Below are 25354 nucleotides of genomic sequence, written 5' to 3' on the forward strand. Positions count from 1 at the left end.
CCTGGTTTCAATGACAAGCCTACTGTTGCAGTTGTATTTCCTTTGGATAGTAGTGATTAATCAAATAAGGACAGGGCGCCTGGTTAACCTGCTGTCGTCCCCCCTGCAGGCCCCAGCACCACCTGCACCGAGGACTCCTGTCAGCACCAGGGAGTGTGTCTGCAGCTGTGGGAGGGCTTCTCCTGTGACTGCACCATGACCACCTATGGGGGGCCGTTCTGCAATGACCGTGAGTACAGGTTTATTACGCCTCACGGGGTAGAATGGTAGGGAGAGTCGACTTCCACAAAGTTTGGTCACTGGTCTCGAGAGGGTTAATTATACTAAACCGCAATTAAAGGATTGATGACAGTTGCTGTAACATCTGAATTCCCTCGTAAGAAAACCAGTCAGACTTATGTTGGTTTAAAGCAGGGGTGTCCAAACCTTTTTCACCGAGGGCCTCATACAGAAAAATATACGAAGGGCTGGGCCGCTCACTAGAGGTATATCGCCTCATAAATTCAGGTATAAGCTAAATCAATCAAATGTAGGTAAATGATGCTCGTGCGTGTTGGCAGCTCTTCCCTTAAAACAGGAGCCTCAGAGTGATTATAATAAGGAGAAAAAGGAAGGGTGTGTTTCAAGCTGCTTATGCAAATGTATCATTGGGCTTTTTTCTTATCAACTAAGATATGTTAGAAAATGTTTCCAACTTTAATTGACTACATGTATTTGAAAAGTGGTCATGAATACTACTGTGTAATATATTGTTACCTTTATATTTAAGAACTACAATTTAAGGCAAGCACAAGTTTCATTTGTGGGCCATATTCCATTATACCTTTTGAACTTGCTGAGGGCCGATTCAAAATGGTCCGCGGGCCGCAGTTTAGACACCCCTGATTTAAAGTCTTCATTACACGTCACTTGTTAGACGCTTGTATCCAAAGCGACTTACATACTCAGTACTGTGGGCGACCCCCACAGGAGCAATCTGGGGTGACGTGCCCAGGGACACAACGACATGCTGACTGCAGTGGGGTTTGAACCTGTCACCCCCTGATCCGAACACCAACGCTCAACCCACTGCGCCACACGCCTCCACAACGCCTCTTCAGAAGTAGTTTTAGATTAGATGAAATGTGGCCGACTCAGCGACACACTGTCTTATGGCCTGTAGTGGAAAACACTAGAACCCCATCGTCAGAACTGTTCACGAAATAAAAAAGATCCTTGTTTCATCTTCAGCTTATGCAGCTCAGTGGTTCCTCACCCGTCTGGTTAGTGAACATGTTGTGCTTTTGGATTAGTATTTGTTAAGGATTATAAAGTGATATTATGTTATATTTGACCAACACAAGAAGAAACATGGGAAAAGGTAAGAAGTTAACTTTCTTCTTACTTTCTTTTGCTCTAACCATGGTGACTCCTAATTCTTATCCATGCCAGTTGAATGTGACTGTGGGTAATGTCCGCAGTAATGACTCTTACATGTCTAATATGTGTAATGTGTACTTGTAAAGCGCTTTGAGCACCTGTAAAAGCGCTCTAATAAAAAATGTAATGCATTATTATTATTATTATTCATAACTATCAAACCACAGCAGTAACACAGCAGTAGGGGCACACGTGATGCTTTCTGTGATTTAGATCCCATTTCCGGGATCTGCAAGTGCTCACTGTTCTCTCTTTACTTAAAACAAAATCAATTGGTGCTCAAAGGCAGGAAATCAATCAAGGACTAATGTATCCTTTCGAAAATAATCAACAAGGATGCAACATAAAAGGGACTTGCATTCAACAATGATGATAATGCAAAGCAGTGTTTGTGATGGCTTTTCTATCACGACAACAATAACTATTATTACTTTTTAATTCTCACACCTTACATTGTTATATTTTAGTCCCATCTTTTGCTCAATGTATTGGAAAACATGTCTACCCTTATTAAGAATATTTACATATTGTGTTAGCGTGAGGATGTTGATGTATTTTATTTCTAACTTTAGGAGGCGATCGCACGCTAATGCACGACATGATTGATAGCACCACATGTGATAGCTGCCTCTGCCATAAAGAGCCCTCTTTGTCCAAAATAATAGACCCGACTTTTACCAGAAGCTTTTCATTTATAATAGCAAAAGATTAACATTAAGCTTTTTGGTCCGGTGGTCACGGCGAGTTAAGCTTTATTTTCTGCAGTTATTAAAAAGAACTGCGGGAAGGGTCCCTTTGGGGTGACTATTTTTAAAGTGTGCGGGCATGTAGCATTGTTTTAAGAGAGAAAAGCGCGTTATACTCTGTAGGAGGTCTATTTAAGAATACATTTAGGGTATCGGTGTGTAAAAGAGTCATTGTGCAGAAAGAAAATAAGATGTGTTCTGTTCCCTATAGTGTTTCCGACATATTTTGAGAGACACACCTCACCATGGATTATTATTTTGTTAATTAGAACAGTCTAATTCTTTCTTTCTTTCTTTCAGTCTTTATTTCGAACAGATTAAAAAATAACAAATGTGAAAAACAGAATACCGTATTGTTATAATACAGTATTTATCCACATTCATTGTAATAATTTGTATATTCAACAAAAAAAAAAAAAATGTCTTCATATTAATAATAATAATAAATCATATGTGTCCGAAAGGGAGTAGGAGGAAGCAAATGCTTATTAATTCCCACCCCTTACTTGATCAATGATTGTCCTTTAAATCATTATGCAAGTTATTCCTACATACATTTACATTTATACATACATATACAATCATTTATCATCTTTAATTAGATAATTAAGGAAGTAAAAACACTAAATAAAGTACTTTCTGGAGTACAGTTGTTACTGACCTGCAGATACCGCATCTCCTTTAGCTTCTCCAGCACAAAGCTGCTTTCCTCCTCCATTTGTTTCGACAAGTTGTCTCATTAATCTGCTCGCTTCCTGTGTTACAAACTTACAAACACAGCCACATGTGCTCGCTGCTGTAATGTATCGATCGAACCGGAAAATCAATGCTTTGTCCTCTGTAGTCTTTTTCTATGATGTCCTGTACTGTGTATATTATGCTGGTCAAGCTGCTTTGTGCTCAATGCATAAACGAGTGGGCAATATATCGGTTTACAGTTTGTTTATGTGCGATATACCGCAGTAGTACAATCTGGGGATGACTTCACGACTGCTACAGCGACATTTTGTATCCATGTAGATGGGACTGTAACATTACAAATTGACATTCCACAACAGGTAAAGCATTAATAACCCCTGTCATTGACTGCAGCACATTATCACATTATAGGAACAACTTTTTAAAAGTTCCTTCTTGACAACATACCCACAACATGTCTTGCTAGTTTGTTTAATGTGCATCTCTTATTCCCATGCAGTCAAACTTGCCAGCTGATCTGTGTCAAAGCAAAGCAAGGATACAAAAAGCAAAAACAAATGAATCTTCAATAAGTTTCATAATGATTCCCCTTGAGGGAGATCGCATTATTCATTTTGGTACTCAGCTGTTCCACCTGATGTTTTTTGTTTTTCTATATTTTCTCTAGTTGCAGCTAGTGTGATTTCAAACATCTAAGCCTGTATTTCAAATTGCTGCCCTCGGGCTAAACATTCATAGCACTCTTTCTGAAAAGTGTACAGCAGCATTTTGTTTCCCAAAAAAGGCTAAATGTGGCTGTTTTTAATTACAAACAATACAGATCTTGTTGATTTAATGATATAAAAGCATCGTGGATCCACATTTTTTGTACAAGAGCTGCAAACAATTTATTTACTTATATTTCCATGCCCCAGAAAATAATCTATTCATCTACCAAAGGTCCCCGAGTAAGACACATTTACATTTCAGTGCTTCAATAAAGCAGTGGTCTGCTCCTTTGGTATTTTACTGATAACTGTAGAATGTATTCCCGCGTTTAATAGACTGTTATTGAACAATAATCGGCACAAAAAAGTAGATTTTCAAGAAAATCAACACCAATTTAATTGCAGCATATTTGGTTTTCATCCAGCAGCGTTCAGGGAGGACTCTCAATCATGCGGGGGGGTAAATGGCATCGCTGACCGATATAAAAGGTCAAACCAATACATCAGTCGGACGCGGAGGAAATAGCAAGCCTCATGCTTCACATTGAGCTATCGGGAAAGTCATTAAAACAAATGGAAAATATAACAATGATGTGCAAACACTAACAAATATGGGGGCAGGACAATTGTGTCGTTACCATCAGTATTAGAGGGTCTTATCCAAGCCAAAATCTGTTGCTTTGTTTTTATCGCCACTACTTACTCCACCCATCGATGTCTTCTTCGACAGGTCAGTCAAATATCCAGAGTATTAAAAGCGATGTGTGGAAGCCAATCAAAGCTAAATCCAGTAGTTGGTTTGTGCTTAAACATTGATATTCATATGCAGAAAGCAATTTACCAAGTATGCCACAAACATCTGTGCTAATTACCCCCAGGTCATCGTTTCATCACCAAAGTCGGAAAGATATACAGTATAATGATGATGTGCTTTCCATTTCCGGCGCAGCTCTCTTTAAACATATGGAGAGTGTAATGATCAGTTAACCTCTGAAGCCACAGATGATTCTGTTGGCATGTTCATTACTGTGTGTGTGTGTGTGTGCATGCGTGCAAATGTGTGTCTGTGTATCTGTGCCACTATGCACAGACAAATACAAACACTTACAAACAAAATGTACAACATAGAGCGGGCCGGGTACTCAAATTCGATTTAACCCAAAGAAAACAACAACATAGGTTAAAATGTATTGCACAGTCGGCAACCATTGCTTTTGACTCGACTGTTCCTGTTTTTTCTCTACTCGTCCTGTTTTTCCTTCCTCCCAAATTCCAGCTGACAATCTCTAACTCACCACAGTGCTTTCCGCTATCACTCGAACCCACCTTGGCGTCCATTTTGTTAATCAACATCCCCTTTGAATTTTTTTATAGTCATAGACTGTAAATTGTGCCTGTCGCCTCCGGGTAATGTGGCACAAGACAGCAGCAGTCTTACGTTCTTGTTTCCGATAGCAGTTAGCGAGATTTATCCAGCTTTCATTTAAATGTGTGCCAGAATATTATGCTTTTCAATTTTCCTTAAAGGAGCTGGATAGAGTTTGTAAAATCCAGGGACACTATAAAACATATGCAGAGGCTTTTTGTAAACCTGTATACAGATTACATTTTATACAAAAGTAGGAGGAAGCAACCTGAAGTCTAGATTTGTACTTTCAGTTACAACCATAAGACACGTTTTTAAGATGTTTTTGGGAAATTCGAAAGGTTTTCTCTCGAGATCTATTGCCAAAACGTTTTTGAAAGTACTTATCTTTAAAGTACTATAAAGGGTGCTAAAACTGGACATTCAAAAGCTCAGTCAAATCCAATTTTCCTTTTGACCTTCATTTCAGGTGGAGACATTCACGATTAGCAGTGTTTCCCAAAGGCTGCCAGGATAATCCAGGATAGAGGTTCAGACTTAATCTCGCGCCCCCGGGACTGAGGCTCAAGAAAAACATATTGCAGTTCATAACATGGTGGGCTACCCAAAATAGACTTGAGAGACACTTCTGGGTCGCATAAGGTCAATAACTGGATCTAGCAGACATGGCTTTAAGAGACTTTCATGATGTAGTACGGAAACACATTAACCTAAAAAACAAAACAAGGACCCCTCTGTGTCCTCTGTAAAAAAAACATATTGTTGGTTAAAGGTCTCCTATGATACTGTTTTTCATCAATATATTACAGCTCTCAGATATATACAAACATGTCTCTGAAGTGTTTGGCTCCAAACACCAAACAGATCATTGCAGCATTACCCATAATCCCCTCTGTTTCAGCCCTGTTTCAAAAGTGCTGATTCTCTCATTTACTTTAGATGAAAATAAGGAGCCTCTGAGAGATATTTGGTTACAAAGAACACAATGGTGCTCTAGGAGGAGATTCAGGTGATAAGGTGGTGGGGGGGTTACCTTGGTTGGTGATTGGCTAATGGTTACACACAGGGGTTAAGTTGGGATTTGATATGTGGGGGGGGCTGTGTTTTCTTTGGGGGGGGGTGCAATATATGATGCCCAATCCTAAAGCAACTGCTCCTGTATCAGATGCACTATTTCATGCCACCAATCGAGAAAGTAAACAGAAAGTATGTCAAATAGACCGTCTTTTTATTAGTATTATTTAACTGGAATGAATTTACATTTGAAATTATTAATATATACACAAACATTTTTCACAAATTACAGACCTTCAAATTGCCATTTTAAGTCAACATTTCTCTGCACACTTACTCAAGAACATTAAAAAACAACTATGTGAGTACAGAGACATATTATCTGAATCGATTGAGGAATGAAAGTCCACATCAATATAAGCAGTTCAACAACATTACTGTATGTACGACCAGCTACTTCATCAAATCCCAGATGGGCTGATGGGGGGAAGCCTGTGTCGTCGTGCATCTTTGTCTACAGGCTAAATGGTCTGCAGACCTGGTAGCTACCCACATCCTCACATATTTCGTGGGGTCCCAAGAGGTAAGAGGAGGTCCAACCATTTGAATGAACATTAGAGCAGAGACATTTTGAGTTTTCAGTTGTGAGCGCATTGATGTTACAACTGCATTCATTTCTGAGAAACCCCTCTCACACTCTGCACTGCTCACAGCAATGGTTCACTGCATTCTTAAGCTTTAGAAGGGGCATCGGCACACTGGCATTCTCCTTAAAGTCCCTATAGCTTTGCTTAACACCAGAGAATCCGATTTTCAAAAGAGTGCATAGCTCTCTTATTTCACACTCACCATACATTAATGGTAGAGGGCTTGGCCATGTCTTTGTATCAAGAACATTGACCTTTTGAAAGAGGGATTCCTCTTCACTTGTGACCATCCTTGTTTCCATGCTTTTGCATAGTGCTGCATGACACTTTGTGGGATCTATTATCTTCTGCCTTGGGTAATGGCGTAGTGTTATGCCATTAAAAACACCTTGCTGCTCATGGTTTTAAAAACATCTAGCTGTCTTTTTATCAGATGTACTGATTGAGACAGTCTAATGTCTCTCGACTGTAGAGCCTCAGACGGGTCTTTCAGCTCCTCAAGTGCATCCGTCGTCAGTCCCAGGTTTTTAACTAAAGCAACTGACGTCAGCTTTGCTGCTAGCCCCTCATACGTGCATCTATCATTTGAGGAACGGTTAGGTGATGATAGAGTGCAGCATACAAACAGCATTTACTGTCCTAAAAGATGAAGCCACCCACCTTATCCCGAGGACGCAACCAATCTTCCTCAAGCATACACCTACTGCAGAGACTGCAGCATCAAGCTCTCTTAAGTTCTTTGGTGACTGCATGATAGAGACAGTATAGCTTGTCAAGAAAAGCTGTGAAGTGGTTGGTTTCGGTGCAGTGCTTGACTGCATCTGACACGGACAACTCCAACCTATGGTTTAGACCAGTGATTCTCAAATGGGGGTAAGCGGACCCCTGGGGGTACGTTGGGGTACTGCAGGGGGTACGTGAGATTTAAAAAAAAAAAAGGTTAATTAAAAAAATAATCTTAGTAAAATAAGTTAAATAGCAAACACAATTTTATATAAAACATTCCTAGAACCACCAAGGGGGTGCTCATATAAACATGTCAAATGTGTGTATTGTATTTTATAGTTTTTCACAATAACATAATTACTTAAATTGAAAAACTCCACTTTTATAAAAGTGTTATGTTATTTTTTTTCATGCATAAAATGAAAATATCCTTAGTTTGTTGTAATGCATACCACGAAGGAGTTAATACATCACACACTGAGGGAATATCACTATATTGTAATTATTTATATAGGCTTTTTCGATCAAAAATGTTCGGGAACGGTCAGGGGGTACTTGGCGGAGAAAATGTTTCAAAGGGGGTACATTACTGAAAAAAGTTTGAGAAGCACTGGTTTAGACAATGCCAGCCTTTGAGGCCTGGGTACATACTTCTCCGTTTTGTGTAGACGCCATTCTTTCTGCCTACCATTACGGAGGCTCCATCTGAGCAGAATCCCACCAGACATTCTTTCAGAAAAGCGTCATCAAGGCCATATTTCTGTAGACAGTTCAGTAGTTGACTAATGATTCCATCTGCAGTTGTACTCTCTAGCTCGAGAAGATCTAGGAAGAAGGTCACTGGCTCTGAGCAATCAACTGACGTTCTTAGGGACACAATAAGACAAGACTTCTTGCTTAATGATGTGCTTTCATCCACAAGAACAGTTAGCTTTGGTCGGGTCACTTTGATACATGCCAATAGGGCTTCCCTCATTTCTTTTGAGATAAAATGTACAATGTCTGTACATGTAACAGTACTCGGCCAACATTTACACCATTTATCATTTGTAGTTCTATTAGTCCAGGATGATCAGAGTATGGCCGGTTATTTTTTGCAATGTAGTATGCCGTTCGAAAGACATTATGGGTGGAAGCCAAAATGTCTTTTTGAGTTTTTAGAAAGCTTGATTTTAAAGCTTCTTCATTTTGTCTTTTTACTATGTCCTGTGCTAATTTGTGACTCTGTGAGACACTATGTTCATTTATTTTCTTTCTCAAAGATTTCATTTGCTTCTCATTGCTGTTGCCATATGGGCCTACCCTACAGTTCTGCCATTCAGTAGAGACTGAGTACCTCTGTTTCCCTGTTCTCATTGCCCCAAGGGATCCCGCTTCCCTGCATGATTTGCATCCTATTCTTTTATTTCCAACTATTAGAAATGTATATTTCTGTGTAAAATATTCCAATTGACTTTGATTCCAGCAGTCAGGCAAGTTGTCAGCCTTTCCTACACTGCTTCCCTGCTCTGCTCCTCTGTCCTCCTCAAACTACTGTCCTCCTCAGGCTGCTCTGCTCAGGCTGCCCTGCTCAGGCTGCCCTGCTCCTCTGTCCTCCTCAGGCTGCTCTGCTCCTCTGTCCTCCTCAGGCTGCTCTGCTCTGCTCTCCTCAGGCTGCCCTGCTCCTCTGTCCTCCTCAGGCTGCTCTGCTCTTCTCAGCCTGCCCTGCTCCTCTGTCCTCCTCAGGCTGCTCTGCTCTGCTCTCCTCAGGCTGCTCTGCTCCTCTGTCCTCCTCAGGCTGCTCTGCTCTCTTCAGCCTGCTCTACTCCTCTCCTCTCCTCAAGTTCCTCCACTCCCTTCCCTTCTTTACGCTGCTCTGATCCTCTCTCTTTTCCAAGCTGCCCTGCTCGCCCATCACCTGCCTTGTTCTGCTCAACTCTGCATTTAAATGTAGGATAATTAACAAAGGAACTTATGGTGAATAAATAAAAGATACAAATGGCTTTGACACGCTAAGTAGCAGTGATGTCTTGCATAACTTTTAAAGAAGTCTGTAAGTTTCCTCCTTTTTGCTTCACTCATTTTTGCATCATGCCTCACTTTAAACTCTGAAACTTTCAAAGAGAAAGGAAATAAATATATGCATATCTCAGCTTTATGCACTCACATACATAGCATCAGGCTGGGGCCAGTTGTTTCATGAGAGGGGTACAATAAAAGCGGGTTAAATTGACAAAGACAGTATAAAGTAATTTTGTAAAATAAACATAAAATTCAATAATTGATATTTGTTTTGGTAAATTTAAGTGACAATGTAATTAAAAAACATAAACAGTATTTGCTTTTATAAGCTAATGAACAGTTTAATCTCCACTGTACATCCGGGTCTCTGATTTGATTTAATTCCAATAAATCGTAATATTGTAACCTTTTTTTGGAGGGGAGCCACAGGGAGGTACCTGGTCAGTGTTACGGGGGCACTGGCCGCTGTTTCCCCCCCCCCCCCTAGAACCGCCCCTGCATAGCATGGTTTAGGAAACGGGTGCTCTGCACGGAGGAACCGCAGCAGAGTCCCGCGGGAGGTGCTGCGGTGTAAAGCTCACGATCGGAGCAGAGACACACGTTCACTGACAAAGCCGACAAACTATAGCTGGTCGCAGAGATCTGCTATTCTAAAATAAAGTCAACAATATCGACCATTGGCTGGTGTCTTTCTCTTAGTTTAAGAAATGCTTGATTTGATCAAAAGTTAGTCAAACAAAAAACCGTTATTTAACTTAATGGTAGTCGAACGTAAAACCAGAATATCAGACGAATTCATGTTAAGAAACCTGTCGGGGTATTACCTATTTTTCTCCACACTTTTTCCCGGATTCACCTGTCACTCTGCCGGCTGTCTGTATGACTGACGGAAGAGACAGTGTGGTCGCCGATCAGCCAAATAGATTTGAAGAAAATAAAGAAAGGGGAAACCCGCGAAAAATTTGAAAAGTGCAAGTCATCGTCGCGTCATCTTATTTATGTTCCCTACAGCTAGAAAGAGTGTTTTATTGATTTTTCGAATTATTAAGAACCTTAAACATATAGAAAGAAAAGTTTTAACATGTATATATTTTTTGTGTAAACATATGATATAGGCATGCTGCATACATTGTTAAAAATATGCGAGGGGCATGACGTCAGAGCATTTTCCTATGTGCTGGGGCTTAGCCCCGGACAGCCCGGCCCAATTTAACCCCTGGTTACACAAGCCAAAAAATCGTTATGACATCATAAAGTGGCCAAAATCTGATCAGCTCATTTTCAGACAGGTTTTTATATAGATGGATCAGGACAAAAAGAGAGGGGGTCTATTTTCTTGAAGCTTTCAGAATCTCTTTACACAGATATACATGTTTATATATAAAATACACGAAAAGTGGAATTTGCATAATGGGTCCCCCTTAAGATAATTGACACTTGTATATGAGTGAAAGTGGAGGCAGGTACCTCCAACGAGTTCATTCTACAGTCCTAACCACTCAAACATCAAATATAGCACAGCTGTGTGCATTTGTAAATTAATTGAGCCGTTGACAACCTCAAGTGCAGTCTGAAGAAATAATTATCAAAATATTTTGAGCCCATTAGCTCCTTGGTTGTCGAGGAAGGACTTCATCAAGAAAGAGGCTTTGATTTTTCATTGATTCTTTACAATGTACTTCAAAGGGTTCAAGTCCAATTCTTGACTGAGCTGTGCCTCCTGCTGGCTTGATTCAACACAATGATCATTACAAAACACTTACTTGCTGCCTGAAACTGCATAATACTTTTTTGAGCTCCTTAATTGAGTCCAGGTAGAGCGTCATTCTTATTATAAAAAGGTGTGCTAAATTTGTTATCCAGTATTAACGCCCGCTCTGAAGTGATTGTGTTTTGTATCTTTCTGAACACTGTGGAGAGACATTAAATGTTACTGCTTTACACTTTTCAGACAAAGACATTGTGTAATTACATGCTCATGTCATGTAAGCCTCGTGAACCTCAGAGTCGTTGCTTGATAAGTGTAAATTACACTCATGAATAAAAGCTTGTTGAGTGTGCAGTAGTGGCCTCCATCAAAGTCAATTACCTTTTATAACTTTGGAAAGGGGGCTCTTTAAATGTGCTTAAGGATTTTGTTAAGATGGTCACTTGGGTATTTTATAACACTCCGGTAACTGAATGTAGTAAACTGAAATATTTTCCCATATGTTGGCTCAATTTGTTTAATTTTAACCATACAGATTGATGCTTTTATTTAAAATACAAGCAACGTTTTTTCGTACGTACAGTATAAATACAAATTAATCAAAGAAACATCCATTAGCGAATGCCTTAAGTCAGAAGGCAGTTTTTTGGGTCTAATTTTAAATATGAAATCGGCCATTCGTGCTGCAGCTATATTTTTCGGTTTTTAAACGTTTAGTTAATTTTCTTGGTGATAATTCTGTAAGACTGATAAGAGTCTGGACAGAGAGTGGTTGGATTGGTGGATGTTTGGATGGACTGAGATTTTCAACCTTGATTTATGCTTGCAGAATAAAAAGTGTATACCCAAGCACTGTTTTGCAGACATCAGATGAAGGACGATGTTAGTATTTTTCCATTAGTTACATTATCTCAGCCACAGTGGCTTTGTCAGCTTTGTTCAAAATAGAGACAGTGTATCCCAGAAATTATCATCTCTGCCAAATCTGTGCTCTGTGAGTCATTTGGATCCTCTGAGCCCAGAGCTGCTGGCACGGCTCCCCGCTGCTACATCACGGACGTAGAAATCGTGAGCATTGTGTCGTTGACTGCTGCTTACAGGTATACAACACCGAACCTGTGATTTACAGGAAGCACTGCTTTGAATCTTTGAAATTATTTTCCAAAATAAAACTTGTGCAGACTTGTCTTCCTGTGAAACACACCACAGGTCAGGCCTGACCTCTCACTGCCTTTTAAAAGCGTGTTAGCCTTTAAGGCACGGGTGAAGAACTTGAGACATTTACATTGATGTGAAAAGAAGTCAAGCACCTGAGGGGATGCTGCCACTTTTGACTTATTTCGGCTTCTCTGTCCTTGCAGTTTCTCACATTAGAAATATCTTTGTTTTCTTATGTGTTGTGTTTTTAAAAGGGTTTTCTATAAAGGTACCAAAAACACTTAGCATGAGTTTTCAGAGAGGAGGAATTACTGCAGATTTTTCATCAGGCGATGTTTGACAGAATATTCAAGAGACTGGTTGACACACTGACTCATGCTGTTATTTAAGCTGTTGAGGAATACATGTTGTTGTATGTGCAAAATAAACATGGTCATTGCTGTTCTGCCAACCGTGGATTTCAGGAGACACTAAATGAGCGATTTGAGTTCCTCTGACCCAATTTTCAATAAATAGCGACGGCAGCGCACACAAAACGATGAAGGGATTATTGAAATGGCTTGCTCGCACCAATTTCCTAAACTGAAACCATCAACGGCTGTTTGTGGGTGTTATTTAATATCATAGATGAGCTGGCAGTTCAAACAGGGCAGAGGACAACTCATTAGATCTGAATCACTTGAGAACCCCTCTTGAAATGTCGGAGGATGCCATTAAAATAAATGAAAACTAACTATCTCAAATAATCACTGCTGGATGAAAGTAAAATGAAATGTGACAATAAGTCAAAGGACAATAGATGTTGTATTTATGTCACGAAACATGTCTTTCATTGTTTGGAAAAATACTTTAATGTATTTTACGTTAAAGTTAGAAATGATATCCTTGTCTTAATAATTTAAGAATGACTACCTTAAATCATTTGGAGAAAGAAAATGCCACAGCGAATACTCCCACTGTTCTTGTTAGTCCCCAGTATAGTTACATCCTTAATTGTTGAGCTCAAGATAAAGTGAAATCTTTAACCTCTATCTCCTATAAACTCGATTAGTGATGTCTTAATTAAAGGGGGCCTATTGTGCTTTTCAGGGTGTTTCTCTTTCTTGTAATGTAGGTTTGTATGCATGGAAATGTTCTGCAAAGTTCCCTCCAGAGGGTGTTTGGTTGTTTTGTTAAAGCTCCTACACTTCTTCACATCCCTTCTTTCATTTGACTCCTAGATATCTCTCATTTACAAAATAATGTTTGCACTATTCTTTTCAGATACCATGCAACCTTTTAAATAAAATGAACATCAAACTTCCATCAAACTAGAATCATTCGTTCCCTTTTAGAGATGTTAAGGCTTTATCACAGGGTTTATGATTCTTGTTCTGAGTTGAAAGACATTTGTATCTCAGCGACACCATATTAAAAAGAGTTCAAGCTTCTTTATGTATTTATATTTTTTTCCGGCTTTTGTTTTTATCAGACTCAATGGAATTTGAAAGTCAGTTTCAGAAATACATGATTTGCCTTTTCAAACCCTCTTTAAAACGACCTAAGAGATGCAATTAGAGCCTTTCACATCATGGAGTATTGCTAGTAGTGCGCTCACAAAGTCACTCAGAGTGTGGCAGCGCTGTCTGATCGCAGCGTCTTCTATCCCCGATGACGTTTGTTGTTTAGATAACAATGTTCTCCTCTATTCCTACCCTGCGGGTATTCTACAGAAACTGTGACTGAATGGCTTTCTGTTCAGCAGGAAATGTTTGAAGTGCCGTGTTATTGTTCCCCTTCAGTATCGTTCCTCTTGGTTAATACAATATTTATAGAAACATCGTGGATGTTACTTTAACACAAATACATTTTTCTTTTACAACGTCTGTTTCAAATATATTAAATATAATGTTGTGTAAGGAGAGGGATTTTTGTATGTACTTAGGTGTATGAAGAAATATAAATGTACTCATGTATATGTTGTTTGGGATACTAGTAACCCTGTTACATAGCAGTTAATGTTGTATTCATTTTTTGTTTACATAAATGTGCGCAAGCCACAATTACACTCAGCAACTGTTTAAAAATACAACCCTGTGCTTATGTGCATATCCAATGTGTCTTATTAATTAATTATGTTGCATATTTTCTTCTGCACATATTTATAGTTTACACAGCTGAACAAAAAAAAATGTTTCACTTAAAACTTCTTATTCCTCTTACTGTATAACTTTGGATTGTCTGTCCCTACCAGTCTTCACCCAAATAAACAAAGATCAAAATATCAAAAAATAATGAATGTCCCAAGCTTCCTCTGGGGGAAAATATCTACAGGATCCCCAAACTGTCAGTGTGTCATGCTGACAGGGAGAGCCCTTTGATTAAAGGGAGTGTAAGCAGTGAAAATGATTGGGCATTATTGTCAGAGCCTGAAATGCACCCAACTATAAAATGGGCTAATTCAAAAGCCTGCGTTGTCCTCTAGTGCAGGGTTCCCAACCCCCGGAGGTGTTACTGCCGGGCCGCGAAATAGCTGTGAGTTTATCGTAATATTTGCAGAATTATAAATGTATAAAAAGATTTTATCATAATATTTAATGTTATTTAATTTTCACACCATTTTTATACCAGTCATATTATTTCATCCAGTAGCCTAGTTAATCTTTCACCAGATAACCGTTGAAAATGGCTTTAGATGTTCCGAGGGATTCTGTGGCTCAGCCTGGTCTCAGCCTCTTGTGCGCACGAGAAAGTTACCGGTGCGCCAAGTAGGAAGAGGAGCGCACAGGAGACAACCGTTTGATTGCAGACTGTTATGTTTATGTGGGGAAATGGCAGTGCATACATTATTTGAGATATATTTCAATATGTCGGCCAGGGGTGTAGAGCTATTTGTTTAAGCACCGGATTGGCAAAACAGGAGAGTAAACCAGTCTGCCTTGATCTATGAATTTGTGTCCGGGATACTCACGGTATCTGCTGCCCACAGCTGTTTATAGAAGGAAAACCTCCTTCACTTCATGAAATGGCTGCAGCATCAGGAGGCAGCGGGACGTGTAACTCCGCCTCTGAGAAGTGCAGCACCAGCGGGTAAAGAGTTGCGCTGTGTTTACCTTCATCAGAACAGTTTAAGAGTGACTGCAGGCTACGTGTTAACCACACACACCTCTACACACATCTCTTTTCTTTTAGTTTTATGAAGGAGATCTCCAGTCACCAAGGTGTGTGTGTGTGTGTGTGTGTGTGTGTGTGTGTGTGTGTGTGTGTGTGTGTGTGTGTGTGTGTGTGTGTGTGTGTGTGTGTGTGTGTGTGTGTGTGTGTGTGTGTGTGTGTGTGTGTGTGTGTGTGTGTGTGTGTGTGTGTGTGTGTGTGTGTGTGTGTGTGTGTGTGTGTGTGTGTGTGTGTGTGTGTGTGTGTGTGTGTGTGTGTTGTGTGTGTGTGTGTGTGTGTGTGTGTGTGTGTGTGTGTGTGTGTGTGTGTGTGTGTGTGTGTGTGTGTGTGTGTGTGTGTGTGTGTGCTCTGTGTGTTTGTGTGTTTGTGTCTGTCCGACACCGGCATTTGTTTTCAAATCACCATGAACAGTAATTTACACACATCTGGCTAACTCCATAGGTAACATATATGCGGGTGTTCCCAAAATAAATTAGTTTAATCTTAATCTCGATGTAGTGCTAAATGCTGTCGGAGTGCATCGGAACGAACGTCACTATCATAATATCTTCTGAAAACAAATGTCAGTGTCAGTGTCACACACACACACAGACAGACAGACAGACAGACAGACACACAGACAGACAGACAGACAGACACACACACACACAGACACACACACACACACACACACACACACACACACACACACACACACACACACACACACACCACCTTCATAATGCGCCTTCTCTTCGTTTTCCCAGCATTCACTGGATTATCCATAAATCATACAAACAAAACCAAAACGTTGATTTATCTGTTTTGGTTTTAAAAACTGAATAACGTCGGCTTTCCGGTTTTCGGTTTTTCCGAAAAACCAAAAAACGACACCGGTTCTTTTTTAAACGTTGTTAATATGTTTTGGATGCATATTGTTCTAGTATTTGTTCAGGCTGTTACATACAATTAGCCTCTGTTGCTACCTGCTTCTGCGGAGTAAATATTAAAATCAGTTCAAATTGACAACCGGTCCGCGATTTTCTTTTTATGTATCTGCCGGTCCTTGGCAGAATAACGGTTGGGAACCCCTGCTCTAGTGCGCACAGAACAGCATCTTACTGCACAATCCACTTGTAAATGGTAAATGGACAGCATTTATCTAGCCTTTTATCCAATCTTTACAACTCCTCAAAGTGCAGGTCAGTATTCCCCCACTCACACATATTCATACATACAGAGACAGGGGCTGCCATGTGAAGTGCCACCTGCTCACGAGAGCTCACTTTCACACAGATTAACACACCGTTGGCCCTGCTATCAGGAGCAACTCAGGGTTAAGTGTCTTGCCCAGGGATACATCGACATGTTGACTGCAGGAGCTGCGATCAAACCCACCACCTTCAGATTGGAAATGGCTAACTACCTCACAGCAGAGACAGTACTGACATCTGCTGGTTAACAAGACAGACAGAATGCGCATCGGAATCATTGTTAATTGAAACACCGCATGAGTACCAGCATTCGCCTTGTGTCAATGAGTATTTTCACGCTTCCTTCTGCATGGTGATATGGTACTGAGAAAATAGTTCCTACATGACTGCTCACAACATCTTGAGTATCTGTGTTAGGATTTATTGAAGGGACATTGCTGCTGAGTTTTTCAAAAATATATCTTTCAGCACTTTCATTTGAGAACCACAAGCAAAGTGCTATCTGCTTCCATTATATTGGAGAAAAGGCATCTCTGCAGAAAATAACCATTTGACAAATCACACCAATAAAAACCTCAGAGATGTTTTCAATTGCTTTCGTCTCACAATCAGTACGTGAGGGTTGGCAGCCCTTCAATTGTCCAGAGCAAATGTACCCACCATGCCTCATCATGTACATTTAACATTTAGAATAATACTGCAACTATTGTTTGAATACGTAATATTGTATTTTTAAACCTTTGTTTTCTTATGAATGGTTCATTTATTGAGTTTGTTCTTCTTAGCAATACACATCCTCACGGCTGCTGACTCTTAATCTTGTTATTTTCAGGATTAAGATGGAAGTTGTATTTTTCTCTGCAAACCGTGTAAATACTGCTTTAATGCTCTCATTGGCTCCAAGAATTTACTTCACCGACGATCAGTAATTCATTCTTAACAAATAAACTCTCAGCTCACTATTTAAAGCCTGAAGACATTACCTCCCTGACCTCTTACAACTTTTGGGTGAAGTGTCATGGATCAGGATAATTTAATGCAAGCTGATAGCTCATTAGAATGCAAGCAGACGCGGCCTGTGCTAAACTATGCTTAACAGATTGGAAAATACAAGCACCACTGCCAGTTTCACTCAGACTTGAGACAGGTTATTTCATGATTAGTTATGGTCTCTTATGACTCACCCTGCAAACACTGACTGCTGGAGAGGGAGTGCAATCTCCTGCCAATGTCACACTGACTAACAGAGAAATATCCAAACCTTATAATACACACTTCCTTCACTTGGGTCCACCACGGACTACACTTACATTGTCTGAGATTGGAAGTTACAGGATGCAATCTAACGTCACTCTGCAGCCATTGTTTGTTACACAACACAGGGAAAACAATATGGTTTACTTCCACACTCATTTAAGAGTTATTCTGGGTGTTTCTCAATGTCAAGGAAGGATGCTCCAGAGCCACTATTTCAAGGATGCTACATCATCGAGTCCCGCCGAAGGACTGTTCCAATGTCCAGGCTGGAATTCTACCGAGCCCGGCGTACTTCGTAGCGAGACATTTCGAGGCTGCACATGTGTAGACTGCGCGGTCTTAAAATCCCCACAATGCTTTGCGCACGGACCAATTTCCCCAAATCGGTGGCGGAAAATGTAAGGCGGGGCCTCTCATATGACGCACACTTGCTCGCCTGATCCACTCTTCGTTTTCCGAATGCCAGGAAGGATTCTTGCCTAACTTCTGAAGGAAGTGACTCGGAAGACATGTCCTATCAAGGAAGCGTCCTCGACATTGAGAAACACCCACTGACTTCTCTCAGTATCCTAGTATTTCAAGGACATTCGACTCACGTTGTGTTTATCTACGATGTATATGCATGTCGGATACATTGTGGATTGACTTTATTGTTAATATTGCTGAGCTTACAGCACTGACATTGACTACATTTTCTGCAGATCTATACAAGTACATGTAATTATTATTATATAATGTGGGAGAAAGACCGCTTTTTTGGGAAGTTAATGATAAGCTAATTTATTTAAAGAGGCCCGATAATGCTTTTTGTGGTTTTCCCTTTCCTGTAGTGGGTTGTACTGTACAGTATAGGTTTCTCTCCCACACACTATAGGTCCCCCCCCCCTGCCTGATACACCTCCATTGGACTCCTTTGTTTGCTTCCTTTACCTACAGTAGTGACATCACTATGTAACACTTGCGCCTCTATTGGCTAGCGCTGCAACACATTGTACGTGATAGGCTAAGGGGGGGGATATCTCTAAATCACAACAGAGCCAGTAGGTGATATCACCAATAAATAACTTTTACTCTCATTATAATTATAGGCATTCAGAGTTTCATTTTTCTGATAAATACAGAAAACCGTTGCCATTTTCTTTATAACCTGAATATATGAGATAGACTTGATTGTTCAGATAAATCAATTCTCTCCCTGCTTTCATTTTGCCTCATTTAAGTATTTTTTCCATTTCACAAAAGCGCACCTAGGAGAGTTCATCTCTGCAGAGCAGGTGTTTTATTGTCATGAAGCTGACACATCTTGAGGGAGGGCACTCATTAAAGTCGCATTCCATTTGTGCCTGTGATTTGAGTGTCGTATTAAATGCCTGCATTATTAAAAGTAACCGAACCTAAACTGTCTTCCACATCCTCAACAGCTCCTTCAAGCAGAGATCACTTGTATTACGATCAAACTGTGTCAGTGTGGATACCAGCGTTGTGCTTTCAATGGGGTTCAGGAAGTAGAGTTCTGTCATTATCAAGTGAAAACAGTAATATTATTAAAACTATACTGACACTCGCCTCCTTCTCTAAGGAGCACTTCATATATTTGTGAAATTGTAAGTATATGTAAAATGAATAGAAACAATGTTAAGTGCCTAGTTGCGACTGGAGGGCAACAACAGGGTTTCAATTCACATTCAAATGGGTAAAACATTTTTTTCAAATGAATTTAGTAATTTATGAAAAACGCAAGCAACAGCAAGTTCATAACGAGGCACGGCAATTTAGGCTACCGGCTCTGAGATGCTCCAGAAAAGATGTGCCTGTGGTTGAAAAGCAATTTCCACTAGCTGAGATTATGTGCATTAATAATGTAGAGCTTGATAACGGTTGTATGACACAGTTGCAATACGTTTCTGTTGGTTTGAATGTATGTAGTGTCTTCAACATTCCTTAGTGATTGCAGTTTCTATATATCTTTCTGTCAATTCATCCAATCATGCCTTCATGACAAAAGACAGACATAGGTATATTGTCCCAGATTAACTTCACTCATTGTGTCCGATGTAGACTGAGGGAAAGCCTTGATTGCAGCCTCGGCAAGCATCCTGATATAGCCTTTGTGTGGTGACCGATTTAACTAGCCAAAGGCAGTTGTATACTCCATAATATCAAAGATTAGAGCTGGTAGGAAGGCTGCATCTGAAGCAAGAACCAAGTGTCATATCCAGAGAGCATCCATGCATCAGAGTGGAAGGTTTATTTTTATAATAGCAGGCAATTTGTTGAGGTTGTGCTACAAATAATATTCATACAAAGGGTTTTTATTGAAAGAATGCTTCGTTTGAAATTGCTTCAGCAAGTAATGGCAATCATAATATGACAGCAGGTGAAATAAGAAACTGCACATATAATTATGGCAATAAAAGGAGTGTGGTCAGAGGCTTGGTGCTCCTGTGGGTGTGTACTTATACAAGGTGAAGTCTCACAATGACATTCTCCCATTTATAGGATGATATTATTTGTCTCTGAGGCAAGGCAAGTTTATTTATATTGCACATTTCAACACAAGGCAATTCAAAGTGCTTTACAAAAATGAAAGACGTTAAGAAACATATTATGAAATGGCATTTAAAAACATGAATAAGAAAGGTACATGAATTAAAGTGACAGAGCAGTGTGAGATACACACATCTGAAATGTTTAGGTCTCTCAATCATTGCTCACTTTTTAGCAGAAATAGTTTTCTTTGACCTCCCTTTCTTTCTACTTTCCTTTTCAGCTTATCCTTATTGCTAGTGTTTCATGCTAAACGAACCCGCCTTTGGATGATTCTAATCTGCAACCCAATATTCCAAAAATTCAACGGATCCTAGCCATAATTTGTGTAGCATATAAAACTAGAAAATTCCGAGAAATGTTGACTGTGTGACTGAAACTTGGGTGTGCGTCCCGATGCTAACATTACCCCCGCTGAGCAAGTATTAATAGCATTAGTTGTATTGTTACGGTACAACAAAGAATATCCATTCATTTTAGCTCACTTTTAGCTGACTGTTTTAACTGTTTATCTATTACATGTTTGGATTCTTGTACCACATTCCTGCATCGTTTCTGAACATCTTTAGATTACCACTGGATGTAGTTAACGACCGACAGGTGTGTTCAAAGATCAAAGTGTTGTTTTCACAGCTCCTCTAGCCGTGATGTCACCCACTCTAAAGGCCCTGACACACCTACCCGATTTTGGGGTACCCGAGTCAGAGGCAGTCGGGCATTCGCGGCACCCTACTCAGGTTGGTGTGTCCCGCACCGTCGTCTCTTTACGGCACATTTTCACACCTGTTCAACATGTTGAATCGGCCGCGGGAGGTCAGAGAAAGTCGGGACAAAGAAATCACTCTGATTGGCTGTTCAGCTTAGCTAGAAGCGAAGCGGAAGTGAGGGACCAAAGCAAACGATTAAGAAGGCACACACAGACGGTTAATCTTTTTCCTTTTCATCTCACCCGGACGCAAGAGTTTCTTTTTTATGGTTACATGTTTTCGATCGACGAGAGAGAGTGAAAATGGAACCCAGACGCTATTTGTTGTTTGTTTATATCACGCAGCCTGTTCTTCTTCTCTCGGTGTATAGTCTGTCTTCCGGCTGTTGCCTCTTTTGAATGACGAATACACACTACCGCTGCCTGCTGGTAAGGACAGTTATTGCCACTCGTCAACTGAAGTCTTTGCGGTGTGTTCGTAGGCGGGCGGCGTAGCCTAGGCGGCGCGGCGTAGCCTAGGCGGCGTAGCCTAGGCAGGCGACGTAGCGGGCGTTAAAGTCGGGACGCCTTCGGTACGCGTTCTTTGGTCTCAGGTTGGTGTGTAGCGGCCTTAAGTCGAGCCCTCCCATTGATTCCTATGGGGCAAATGATCGCGATTTGCGTGAAATCGGCTAGGCAAATCTCTTATAAAAGACATAGCAACCCGATCCCGGTCATTCCGCACGTTTTGATTTGTTTTTTTGTGTTTCGTGTCTACGTTGCCGGACGAGTAGCATGACAACATTTGTGGCGGAAGAAGGAGAATAAGATGAGATCAGTATGTAGAATACTATACTGTGTGTGGCTTCGCCCGCCAGTCACACAGAATGAATTTGCTCCCAGACATTCATGCTGCTAGTTTTTGAGGCACTATCCAGTGTTGGGACTAGCCCTATGCAAGGCTTGATTACTAAGTGGAGCCCCCACCCCGCTCTGACTGTCATCTCTGTGCCTCGCTCTGCTTCGGGAACATGGTGGGATTCACTTGACTCTCAGGACACGCAGCAGCTGAGCCTCACATGAATGCTAGTCTATGCCAGGTTCCCGAGGGGGGGCTGGGGCTTCCTAGTCCCTGCTGCAGGGGCTGTGTGAGAGAAGAAAGGTTACATTCAGTTTACATCATAAAGACTAGACACAAACACAGAGGCCTTCAGATTCAGAGTCTGCCAAACTCCGGCTTCATTTCAGTGTTTCTGTCGCCCTCGACACTCTGACACAGTGACACACTCAATTATAAATCATTTATTCGCTGTTGCAGAGCTTTCACTCGGTTTGGTCTGTGATGAAATTATAACCCACCGTATTGAAGAATTCAGGAACAGAGTGCATGCGATGCGGCTTGGTGGTTGTCTACATGACTCTTAGGCAAGCCTGTGTCCACATTTTGGGTTGAGGATTCACAACATGACTCCATTTTAACCTCAACATAAAACAACTAATGAATATTCCATTCATCAACTTTAATGTTATGGATTTAATTTGATTGCATAATATGTCATAAATAGGACTCACCTGCTAAATGTTGTTATATGTATTGCTCCAGATTGGATCATATTTATTTAAAAATGGCATAGTTGTACAAATAAACGGGTCTGGCATTGTAGACGGTTCATTCAAAGGAGATGTAAGCCATTTGTTTGTGTTTTGTATGATTAAGAATAGGCTTTGTTGTTTTAGCTGTCACCATCATTGTTTGTTATTTGCAACCAGAAGGGGCTCAAGAGGGTGGAGAAAAAGCACAACCTAACTCTTTTGTTAGGCAACAGAATGTTACAATTCACTTGCATTGAAATAAAAGACACTGTAAAAGGATAAAAATGTGAAAATGAAAACACCCAGAGCAGCAGACAACATCAGAGTAGCCCGCCTTGAAGCATTTGATGTTCTTTTTTAGTATACTTTACCAAATAAACATCATGCTGTATTGGAAAATACTAATAGAGAAACACACAATACACTTGTCAGGAACTGTTTGACTCAAATGATAAATGAGGTGAGAAGGATGTTTTCATAGACTTGCATACAACCAGACTCAGGCTATTGGAGAGAATGTTTAATCATCATCATCAGCTTTATTGAAGAGACTCAGGTCCATTTTTAAACTTACAACATTCACACTTAAAGGTGGGGTAGGTAAGTTTCAGAAACCGGCTCGAGATACCCTTTTTTTATATTCCATGGAATGCTCTTAACATCCCGATAGCAATGAATATCTGAAGTGCTTTGACAAAAAATCCATAGAAAAATGTCATCTGTAGAAGCTGTAATACTGTAAAAAGTACCGGCTAAACGGATTGGATGGCCTACCTGCCTGTCAGCCTTCCATCGGGGCACAAACGTATCTCGTGCCCTCATTGGTCATGTGCGCGTTCGTGTGTGTTGGAGGAGGGGCTCTGTGAGGAAGTGGCAGATTTTCTCCTGTTGTGTATTTTCAAATTCTAGCGATCTCGAGCCGGTTTCTCAAACTTACCGACCCCACCTTTAAGATCCATTTGCATTAGGTTGCTACTTATTTGACAATCAATTTTCTAACAAAATATCAACAAAACATGTGCGTAGTTTACAGATGCATATGCAAACATACTGTAAGCTGAACAGCATCACTAACAGGGATCAGGTTAAAACATATTCAGCCACTTATAGCCGACATTCGTTTCCGTGTTAGCGATGGTGAGGGTAATTCCTATAGTAATTAAAGTAAGGGACCTAAGTTATTTATATTACGAAAAATGATACAATGCATACCATTAAATGACTAAGTACCATAAAGATGTGTTTTCTTGATGCTAGATGTCAACTTGGCTGAACAGGACTGACTCACATGCTAAAAACCACGTCACATGCAGTCGATACGAAGCATCTACACTTATCATACGGTGAACTTCCGACTATACATCACTCGTGATATACTTCAGAAAAAGATGGATTTAGTTGAAGTAACAACTGTCGTCTTCGCCCTCCAGCCACAGCAACTGGCTGTTGTATCCATCTGCCTCCGTGGACTGATAAAAAGTGCTAATCCTTCACTTTCCCCAGCCCACTTCTGTAACCTATTAAAACTCACCATCCATTTGAAATTGGCATTCAGCAGATTAGTTTATAGAGACAGGACATAATAAGGCACTCAGACAGCCGCAGCAATAGTGAAAGACGTTGTAACTAACCCATGTAATTAGCACACTTGTAGAAGTCAGTCAAATAAATGTTTCCCCTCATAGACTATTTACTCTTAATTTACTAAATGTAGCTTTTGATCTCAAATTCACAACACAATTTAAAAGTCATTCTGCTCCATTCAGCAAATCCAACGCGAGATAATTTATATAGCTCCTTTTATTGCAAGTAAATGTGCTTCACATTAATTTGCTTTGGTAAACACTCACCCACCGAAAGACAATTATGAGGCAATTGGGCATAATTTAACTAATTATGTATTTTGATTTAGGACTATGACCGCAACAAAAAGACCATAATATGCAGTTGATCTACCCTCCCAGGTCGGTAGGAAGTTGTTGTGTTTCGTGAGTGTGTCCATTATTCTACAGTCTGTATGTGTAGCAGTATGAAATAGTGCTCCCTCACATAACTTACTGTTTCTGCACGTACACGAGCTAGAGCTGTTCACAACAGAGTTTTACTGTATGGCTGGATATTGTTTTTCTTTGCATTTGTGTATGCATTGCCAATGTTGATCTCGCTGTTCCTATACACCTCTCATACACACACGCACGCACGCACGCACGCACACACACACACACACACACACACACACACACACCTCTTCATTCCCTGCATTTGTTTTGTTTTCTCTGACTCTCTTTGTCACCTTCTCTATTGTCCTGGCTCCTCGTCGTGTAGCACAACACCAAGTCTCTGCAGGCCCAGAAGAAGAAGATTACCTTTACTTTATTTCCAATTAATAATAGAAAGACCTGTATACTAAGGACCCTTTATTGAAGTACACTATCTAATACTTACATGATTAAGATGTAATATCGATAAATGTATTACTTGTATATTTAAGCAATAGCTCGTGACAGGCCCGTTGTCGGGCCGACCCACGCCCCTTAGCGTATTTGAGCATATATCACGGCCTGCATTGAGCTATTGCTTTTATAAAACGGTTACCAAGTGTGGCAATATGAAAGAAAAAGACACACTCTAATTTAAATAGTTTTTATTAGTAAATAATGAAATACAAATAGTCCCTCTGTTGCCTTCTGCACAAAACATAGTGTGAGGTGGTTGCTATGCAACAAAACTAACAGCTA

The 25354-nt window shown here is 40.3% G+C and overlaps 1 protein-coding gene across 2 annotated transcripts in view; it reads left to right on the plus strand.

Moving 5' to 3' along the window:
- Window positions 1-25354, plus strand: part of LOC117459067 (neurexin-2-like) — a 179115-nt gene that overhangs the window by 109215 nt on the left and 44546 nt on the right. For both annotated transcript variants that reach the window (XM_071205482.1, XM_071205483.1), the window contains one exon: window positions 110-229. In XM_071205482.1, the coding sequence (XP_071061583.1) occupies window positions 110-229 (120 nt within the window). The remainder of the gene's footprint in view (window positions 1-109; window positions 230-25354) is intronic.

The sequence above is a fragment of the Pseudochaenichthys georgianus genome, chromosome 14, assembly GCF_902827115.2.
Source record: "Pseudochaenichthys georgianus chromosome 14, fPseGeo1.2, whole genome shotgun sequence".
NCBI classification, from domain to species: domain Eukaryota; kingdom Metazoa; phylum Chordata; class Actinopteri; order Perciformes; family Channichthyidae; genus Pseudochaenichthys; species Pseudochaenichthys georgianus.